The sequence below is a fragment of the Erigeron canadensis genome, chromosome 2 (assembly GCF_010389155.1).
Source record: "Erigeron canadensis isolate Cc75 chromosome 2, C_canadensis_v1, whole genome shotgun sequence".
Lineage (NCBI taxonomy): Eukaryota > Viridiplantae > Streptophyta > Magnoliopsida > Asterales > Asteraceae > Erigeron > Erigeron canadensis.
This window is the reverse complement of record NC_057762.1, coordinates 19,889,676-19,900,074: the sequence shown is the minus strand read 5'-3', so window position 1 is coordinate 19,900,074 and position 10,399 is coordinate 19,889,676. Positions and strand designations below refer to the sequence as shown.

The following is a 10,399-nucleotide window of genomic DNA, read 5'->3' as shown; positions in this document are numbered from 1 at the left end:
AATTCAAAGCTGGTTGAAGGCTTGGCAAAGATCCAAAAGGATCAGGAATTGACGGGAAAAAGAATGGAGAAGTTGTGTCAAGATCACAATCAGATTGAAAAAAGAGTGATAAAGGCACTAGAAAGTATGGAGAAGAACCAGAGCAAGCTGACAGAGTCTCTTAATGGTGTTACAAAGGCTATTAATGAACAAAATGAGATAAGTAAGATCACTCTGGGTCAACTTGAGAAAAATGCAACAAAATTCACCAGAAAAGTATCCATTGAGCTCAAAAATGCCAACAAATCCCAAGCTGAGTTCAAGAAAGAGCTAGTGGATATCTCAAAAAGTGTAAAATCCAACATGGTCAATCTTCATAATGACCTCATTAATCTTCACAGATCTTGGGCTGCCAACAACTTCAAAATTGACATGATAAATTCAAGACTCAGTGGAATCTTTGCTACTCCAGTAAGCTCATTTCCTTCAACTGATGATGACAAAAAGGGGGAGAAGAAAAAGAAAAGAAGTGAAGCTGAAATTGAACAAGAAAGAATGGTTGTAGAGAAAGAAACTGAGGCTTACTTAAAGGAGTTGGATGAAAGGTATGCCAAGGCTAGAAGAGAAAAAGAGGCAAATGATAGAAGGATAGTTGTATATGGCTCAATCTCAAATTTGTTTGAGGAAGCTGAGGGGATAAAAATACCAGAATCTGAGTTTGGTGGCTTAAGGTTTGAAGAAGTTGTTGAGGAAGAAGTGAAGAAGGGTGTGAAGGTTGAGGGGGAGGTAAATGATGTTGAAATGAAAGATATTGGAGAGATAAGGGGGGAATATGTTGTGGAAAAACGAAAGTCTTCCCAATTTGTGCCTATGCAAGCTGACCCTGCATCAAAAGATATTGCAAGTGCTAACTCTACTTCCAGTGGAGACAACACCACCTTGAGTCAATACATGGTTAAGAAAAGAGTGTCTGGTGAAGGCTCAAGTGGTGTGAAGGTCCTGACTCAAGAAGAAAAAGATAAGGAGTTTGCAGTACAAATGGCTCAAGAGATGAATATATCTATCAAGGCAGCTTACAAAATGATTGTGGAAGACAGAATGGAAAGAATGAAGCTGGCAGCTGTTGAATCTGATCCTGAAGTGGCCAAAGTCCTTCAAGAAACACTCAACAAAGAAGCTGAAGTAAAATTGCCAGTTGTGAGATCAAAAAGAAAGGCTGCAGCAGCTGCAAAAGGAAAGAAGAAAATGGCAGTTCACTCCAAACCATCTCAGAAGATTAAAGATGTTAGGTAGAGTGTAAAAGCTCATGTTGGATGGGAAGCTGTGGATATCAAGAAAGTCCAAGAAAGAATGAATTATAGAAGACATCCACAGACCATCTTTTAGGTTCTGCTTAAAAGAAATAAAAATCAATCAACACCTTGCATAAGGCTTACTAGAGAAGGGTTTGAAAAGACTTGGGAATCCTATGATCTGAACAAGTTATTTGATCTGGGATATACTGAGTGGGTTGAGCTTCGTGATATCATTTACCAACAACCCAGTATTCATAGAGAGACAGTTTTGGAAGCTCTTGAGAAGAAATTGAACATAGTTGCTAAAAACAAGATTAATGTCTCAGGCCTTCCAAAACCCAGATATTTTGATGTGGAAGATGAAGAAGAGTTTGAAGAACCTCTAAAAAGAAGGAGAACAAAACATGTCAAGCTTGATGGTCCTGAAGGTGATCACACAGATTTCAAAAAGAATTTGAACCCTTTAAAATTCCTTGAGCAGTTGGCACCTGAGGTTGTAGACAGTCTTCTAAGCCACTTAAATCTGTCTCTCCCCTCAAATGTTGAAAATGCTAAGCGTGGATTGCACATCACTGAACCTGAGCATGGGATGTACTTTGTAAATGCAAGAGGGCAACTAGTCTTCTTCAGAACTGCTGAGATTAAAAAGGTACCCACTTTGCAACTTTTTACATTATACAGAATGTGTGTGAACTTTAGTGAGGATGGAAATGGGCATGAGCAGTTTCTGATTCAAGAAGGTCTAGATAGAAAGGTTGATATAACAGTGGCCCCTTCATTTGAAGTGAAACAAGAGACTGTAGATTACTTAGGAAGTTGAATGTATGAAAGATATCTTAGTATTATTTTTCTTTGTAACTCTCAACTTTTATATTCAATCAATTTTCTTGTGATAATTTCTTGTCTGATCAAAAAGAACCCAAAAAGATTCAAAGGGTCAAAATCTGTTAGCAATATTTTACTTTGATTCTTTGTAAGTTGATAGTTAGAAAAGTGTGCAAGGTTTTGTCATCATTAAATAGGGGGAGATTGTTGAGTCCCAATGAAGGATGTAAATTTAATGATGATAAATCTATAGGTAAACACTTTTAATCTATTTAGGTTCTTGTATTGTAATCTGGGTATGTCAAAGATGACACAGCTTGCGACCCAGAATGACGCTTCATACTCTGTAATTGTTTAATTTATGGAAGCTGTGTTGTTCAAGCTGCATCAAATGGGAATAGCATTCAATCCAAGTCGAAGAGGAGGATTGAAGATAGAAGATCAAGCTGATAGTGCAAGTTAGCTTGGGATTGCAGTCAGCTTGGAGAACACTTAGACAAATTTGCTCTTGACAAACGAGCAATCTGTGTCTAACAATCAAGTGAAGATAACAACCTGGATTTGCTGAGTAATGTTGTATGACGTGATAAGGAAGATTCCTTAAATCTAGGTTGGTGGTCTATTTTACATATGCGCGTCCATACTCTCATTGGACGATCAAAAATATCGTGCTGCTGGTTTGGGACCACAAGTACGATGAAGGCACAATCCTATATCCTTTTGATCGTCCAACCATAATTGAAGACGTGGCTTATTTGGACACCAAGAGAATCTGAAGCTTTCGCCAATAAAAGATACAATCCTTGAAGGCATATGTGACATTCCTTTGATTCATTCTTGACAGAAAGTTTCTCTGCTCTTATACACAGCTTAGCCTGTGAGGAGTCAGCTTGGGCTGCTTTTCTTAAGCAAGAAACTTATTGATTGTTGTTTGTTATTTTCCGGGGTTGTTTAGATGTTGTAGGTTATCTTGTTTCCGCAACAACCCTGTAATTCTTTGTATAGATCATTTCTTAATAAAGGATTACATTTGAAAAACGCAATCTGTGTCTAAGAATGTTTACTTTCTGCTTTACTGTTTTAATTGATTCTTGTCTTTATAGTATGCTCTAAATATATATAATTGAATCTTTAAAACTATTTTCATAATATATAACTAAGAAAAAACGAAAGTTGTATTCACCCCCCCCTACAACTATTTGTGTACATTATACTTTGGTATTCTGTTACACTTCTGGGACTGTATAAAATATATTAACTCTTCCCACCATTTTGACCAAAGTTATCTTTACTTATCTCTTTCGTCTAGTCATCCTCTTCACAACTCCATCAATATCTTCCACACTTTTCTTTTTAATATCCACCATTCCACACAAAAGAATATGTTTACTTAACTAAATCATTCGCAATATCTCCCACACTTTTTTAACGGGATGTGTAACCCTACCAGAGGAAAATGTGTAACCCCACCACAGAGGGTATTAGCGGCGACGTCGCCGCTAATACTGCGGACCCCCATGTCTATAATGGTAATTATGAACGAGAAATTAGCGGGCCCTCTGTCAATGTCAAAGTATTAGCGGCGACGTCGCCGCTAATACCCTCTGTGGGGTTGACTTTTGTCTGGTGGTGTTACCCTCTGCCTTTTTTAATCTCCACGAGTCCATCGATATCTTTGATTGATGTTTTCTTGCTTCAGTATGATCACCGGATGTTAATGGTTGTTTCCGGTGACTGATGAGAGGTTGTTTCCGGTGGGTTGTAAGAGGATGTTTCCTGTGAGTGATGAGAGGATCTTAGTGGTGAGTCATGGGTTTTCGATGACAACAAACAACTATGACTATATTCGGAGTCAAAAAGAGGTTTGTGAACCTTTGACCGAAAATGATATTTTTCAGATGTTTCAACCTCTGAATCTCGATGAAAAACAAACAGCATGAAAATGAGAAAACTCTGACCGAATCAGATCAAGAGAATATCCAGAGTTTTTTTCTAAAAACAAACATGGCCTAACTGTATAGAAACATGATGACAAGAGTTTAGACCCGATTTCATACAACAATTAAGTAAACCATTTGTTATTAAAAACATTAAGAAAAGTCTATAAAAATCATCAACTCTTAACTTTTTTTTAGTGGGTTTCAACCAAACTTTAGTATAAGTTATAAAATATGATTACAAATGATTTGAACGTAAAAATCATGGAACTTGATGTGTGTGATGTGTTTAATTTGATAAAAACCGACAAATAATAATAAAGAACTAAATTTGGGTTTTCGAAGTTATACCTTCAAAATGTAAAAAATCAAACGTTTTGATGATGATAACAAGCTTAAATTCGTGATTATAAACCTAAATCTAACAACAAAAAGCCTTGATTTTGAAGAAATTTGATGTGTGTGTTTTGAAGGTGAAAAGAGTGTGTGTGGAGATATTTTTAAGAGAAATGTGGTGAATGAGGGTTTGGAAGAAAGAAAGAGATTACTTATATCGAGGGATAGAATGAGCAGCTTGACATAATTAGTCCCTCTCCACAACATGCTTACGTTGTTCATCCTTTTTCACTTGATTGTATGACATTATCTCTCATTTATGGATCGAACTTGCGTTATATATTTTAAAACTCATTCACATATTACAGTTTCTCCTAAAATCGCCAAGAATCATGAGAAATTAAATATAAGTAGGCAAGCGTCAAAGTTTTCTCTAAATTTTCACGTTAGCTAAATTTTAAAGCCATAAAAGGCGTCGAGTTTGAGTCACGGGTGTTACAATAAAACTGATTGGTTTTGTTAAAAAAGCAGTAAGAATGTTTGATATATACATTGAGCATAGTGTATCAACGGTGGGAACATTTTGGAATCTAAATGTGAATTCTAATGTAATTATTGAAAAGATAGAGGATGATGAGTCTGTTTATGTACACACACCTAGGAATTTTACAAGACTATTATTGGAAGGTAGTAGTATTCAAGAAAACCATGAGAATGATGCGAATGCTGAAAGTAATCAATTTGACATAGGAGGACCTAGCAATGTCAATTTAGAGAGTGAATCCATAAAAAAATAGGCCCTAGTAATGTTAATGGTGATGAGTTTTTCCAAAACAATTGTGATACAAGTGAGAGGATTAATGATGTTGGGGTGGACATGAGTCATTTCAAGGATCATTTTGAAAGAAATGACCATTGGCTTAGGAAAGATGTGGAAGCAAGAATAGGGGATTTATAAATGATTGAGGAGGTTGTGGGCATAGGCTTTGATCAATATGATAGTGGAGATGATGGTAATGCTAGAAATAGAGAACTGAGTAAATTGAACAAATCTCAACAAGCTAATTGTCCATTTCATTTAGGGAAGGATTTTTTGGATCCTAAAGAGATTAGAATGTTGGTTAAGAAGCACGCAGTTGAAAGTTGGAGGGAATTAAGGTATGTAAAGAATGATGGAACCAGAATTAGGGTGTGTTGCTTTGGCCAGATTCCATGTTACAAAAAACCAGATAAAGCAACCACAGAAAAAGAATCTTGCACAGTTAAAGATGACCATCAAGTTGATAAGGGTAAGAATGTAATTGCAGAAACCCCCACATGCCCATGGACCCTACATGTGTCCAAAACAAAACAAGATCAGCATTGGTATGTGAAAACATTAAAAGAAGAGCACACCTATTTACAAACTAGAGAGCTGAAGTGGGCGAGCAACACTTTCCTATCTCAACACTTATCTGATATTGTTATTAACAATCCAGAAATCAGTGGGAAGGCATTACAAGACCAATTTCAGAAACAATTTCAGTTGGGCATAGATAAACAAGTTGTGTATAGGGCCAAAAACAAGGCAATGGAGCAATTAACGGGTAACTATGTAGATTAGTATGCAAATCTGAGGAGTTATGCTCTTGAACTGCAATCAAGGAATCCTGGAACAACAGTCAGGTTGGATTTTGAACATGAGCCCAATGCTGAAAGAAGTCAAACAAGAGAATTCAAGAGAACTTACATCTGTATAGCTGCAGTCAAAAGAGTTTTTAAGGCAGCTAGTAAGGAGTTATTAGGGTTAGATGGGGCATTTATTAAAGGCATTTATCCGAGACAAGTGTTGACAATTGTTGGTCTAGATGATAATAGTTGTATATATCTAGTAGCATATGCCATAGTTTAAGCAGAAACAAAGCATTCATGAAAATGGTTTCTAAAATGTCTGGGAGAGGATCTGGATTTGACAAGTAGAAGTAACTTCACTTTTATTAGTGATAGACAAAATGTATTTACTTTTATCCATTACTTTATTTACTTTAACTTTTAAAATTGCAGAACTTGACAAATTCTTATCACTTTTAGGGCATCATTCCTTCACTTGTAAGTGTCTTTCCATCTACAGATTACAGATATTGCTTAAGACACATTCATGAAAACTCAAAATCTCATTTTAAGTGTGGAGAAATATATAAGGACATTGTTTGGAAATATGCTATATCAGCAACAATTCCAGAATTTGAAACTGCAATGAGGGAATTGAACACATTAAGTTAAGGATGAGCACGGGTCCAGAACCGGCCTGGCCTGGCCCGCCAAGAAACGTGAACTGAAAGTGCCTAAAAATTAGAACCGAGAACCGGCCCGTTGACCCAACGGGCCGGTCGGGTCGGGCCCGGGTTTAACCGGGTCGGGCTCGGGTTTTTTACTTTTGACCCGACAGTGTTGTTAATAAACCTGCTAGGCTCCATTTACCTATTGGGCTGCATTCACCTATTGGGGTGCAATCATTTGTTGAGTATAAATGCCCACCTGTTGGGCCATATTCTTTCAAATATGGACTAAAAATCATTATATCAAGAAGGTTGCATATCCTGTAACATTACAGAAGCAAATGCACGTCCAAAAGTCACAGAATATTACATTACAATATTACATGTAATGAGCTCATGCTCATCAGTCATCAGCTAATGCACGTCCAAAATGCGTCCAAAATTCCAGAAGTCACAGAATCACAAAAAGCCTAGAAACTAAAGTTTAGCACTACATAAGTTGCCAATAAACATACATATTACATGCACTACATTAGGAAACTACATTGTATTATCAAATATAGTACAACAATGTATTGCAACAAAAATATTTCCAAAATATGATCTTCAATCAAATTGTTATGGTGACATGGTCATCCTCGTAGCTTCTTCTTCCATCTCTACAAACATACAAACAAATATATAAAACAAACATACATGTAAATTCAAATTTGATATATGATTTAAATTACCTCTAATCACATCTTCATCCTTTTGCAAATCGACGATTTCATCATCCATGTTAACCACAACCTTGTTTTTAACCCAACTTTGGGTGCATATCAAAGCTTCCACCAAAAAAGTAGACAACCTAGTCCTATATGGATCCAAGATACGACAACTAGTACTAAATGCGGATTCAGAGGCCACGGTAGACACTTATAGTGCTAAAATATCTACAATGTACATAGAAATTATAAACTAACAAAGTATACAATTATCATACTAAAAGTTAAATATAATTACCTTTCGTCGTCTTTGCTAAAGTGGGAAATCTTGGACCATTAAGTTTCCACCAAAGTAGTATATCAAACCCGGGATGAAGTTCTTCACGTGGCTCGTTTAAATACTTCTCTAACTCAGTTGCTACTTTATATGACCCACCCTCTCTTCCAAATAAGAAATCATTCACAGCTTTGCTTTGACTTGGTGCAACTTCATTTACCAGCTTCTTTGATGGAATTCTAGACCTTTCACCCTCTCTTGCTTTGTATTGAGCATACAAGTCCCCAAATGCCTTCTCATTGAGACCTTTCTTATCGTCAACCATACAATCAAACTCATCGTTCATAATTTCAGGTTTCTGATCATAAGACATCAAAATTTCAATCCCATTTCTAACGCTTTGCATCTTTATATAAGGATCTAAAATCAATGCAAAGTAAGTATACATGTTGAGATTCATGAAATCTCCCCAATACTTATTAAACTTCTCCCTCATTTTACCGACCATGACACAAAACTTTACATCGTTTTCCCATTCCCGAAGATGAGAATCAACATCAAAAACTTCCATAAAAAAAACGGTGGGTAACCGGATAGGATGTCCCCGACACCAATTCCGTTGATTCTTTGAACTTCTCAAAAAAATTAACAAATGTATCAATGACCAACCAATCCGAACCCTTAACCACATATTCCAAGTCACTTTGAAAACATGAATTTTTACACTCATATATAGGAAATGCATCTTTCAACTCCCATGCCGTTTTCAACATATATAAAGTGGAGTTCCATCTAGTTGGGCAATCTACACATATGAACCTCTTAGACTCACATTTTGCCACAATGATACATTCCTTAAAACTATCGATTCTTTGTGTGGAATTCTTGACATATCTAACGGCCGAACGGACACCATCAATAGTTTTATGATGAAGAATCAATCCATCTTTCACAATCAAATTAAGTATATGTGTCATACACCTAACTTGAAAGTGTTTCCCCTTGTCATACATTTCCAGCAACCTATCTTGCAAGTACTTAATGGCCCTATCATTAGTGGTGGCATTATCGACACTTATGGTCATCACATTTTTTAGTTTTCATTCACTAATGCAATCTAAGATCTCCCACCCCATCTCATCGCCTATATGACTATGAATGACCCTAAAGTTAATGACGTTCTTATGTAGCACCCAATCATCATCAATAAAGTTGTCGGTAAAGGCCATGTAATTCTTTCTTTGATTGGATGAAGTCCAAGTATCGGTTGTCAAGTGCACACCTTGGTTAGTCTTGCTTAAAAAGTCAAATAATTTCTTTTTTTCTTCAAAAAAATATTTTGGGTCACTCCTTTCGAAGCGCTCCAACGAGAAGCCAATTTGTAAATGGGGGACAATGACTAAATAAGCTCTATCATAGGCGGGTGTCTAATTAAAGAAAAAGGTAATTCGGCTAACACAAATAAGTTTAAGATCGCCCTCCAAATTCTATCTTTGTTATAATCCCATTTTTTGACACTAGCACCTTCCCCACCCCCCATTTTAGAAAAAAAAATGTTACTTTGATTACCTGAAATAACATTATTCGGGTTTAAAGCACACTTTTTCATATGACGGTTTAAATTGGACGTACCATTTGTAGACCCTTCGGCTCTATATGATGCTTGACAATAGATGCAACAACCTTAAATAAACGGTCCTCAACATCATTATACGGTTCAAAATGATCCCAATATCATGCCTTCAATTTACGCTTTCTTTACGGGTTACTTTTTGAAACATAGATTCTCCTTGGTTGACTCACATTCGCACCCCTTTTCCTTTTTATCTTTTTTTTTTTAGCAGTTGATGGATTCTTGGTTGCAAGTACTTCCTCCCCCGATGATAAGTTTACCTCGTCTATGTGTTCATCGCCATCCTAAATACAAACACAAAATCAAAAAAAAATATATATATATAAGTATGCTACTGTGTTTCGAAAAAAAAAATTAATAAACTATTATGCATGGTTGATGGGTTGATGGCTACTAATAAATTAACAATAAGTCTTTAACTAATAAACATGAATTATAATATTTTTTTCTAAAAAATATATATAATTTTCGGATCTTTATAGTTACCACCTCTACAAATAATACATTCATATTTCATAATCAGTTAATAAACATGAAGTATAATCATCTAAATAATATAATTTCGGATCTTAAAATTAGGTTACAAAATTTTGAGACAAGATAATACTTCCCATGGAAGATGATGATCAAGACATTGTTGTAACTTTAGAATAAAAAAAAACTGATCAAACAAGAAGCATCAATCTTTTGAATTGTAATGAAGAATAAAGGTTTGTTTTTTGTTAACAATCCCAATGTAGGTAGCTTTCTTGTTTAGTGTGTGTGATGTACCGTCAGAACAAAATAATGTAAATATCTTTACAAATTGTTAAATATCTTTACAAATTGCTTCTTCACGTGGCTCGTATATGTATTGGACTTTTGTTCATCAAGTCCAAGTCTCTTTTAGCCCAACTTATTACATAAACCCATATATTGAATTGTGTGGAATTGTGTCACGGGTTTTACCAGGTCAAACCGTCAAACCGAGGTTTCTGACCCGGATCAGCCCGAGAACCCATAATCATCATTATCATGAACCGTTTGGGTGCTGGGCGGGTCAGGCATAGGTGGGTCAGTCGCAGGTCACGAATTTTTGGTCCAAATTATCATCCCTACATTAAGCTGCCGGGTTCATGACTGGTTGAGGGCAATCCCACCAAAGCACTAGGT

The 10,399-nt window shown here is 36.1% G+C and overlaps 1 protein-coding gene across 1 annotated transcript; it reads right to left on the bottom strand.

The window, feature by feature from the left end:
• Positions 1–7,548: 7,548 nt before the first annotated feature.
• LOC122587830 (zinc finger BED domain-containing protein RICESLEEPER 2-like) lies at positions 7,549–8,185 on the bottom strand. Its single transcript, XM_043759995.1, has 2 exons — positions 7,636–8,185; positions 7,549–7,565 (listed from the first exon to the last, which is right to left on the bottom strand). Exons 1-2 carry the CDS (start codon positions 8,183–8,185, stop codon positions 7,549–7,551), a joined length of 567 nt encoding a protein of 188 aa, XP_043615930.1.
• Between the last annotated feature and the right edge of the window lie 2,214 nt (positions 8,186–10,399).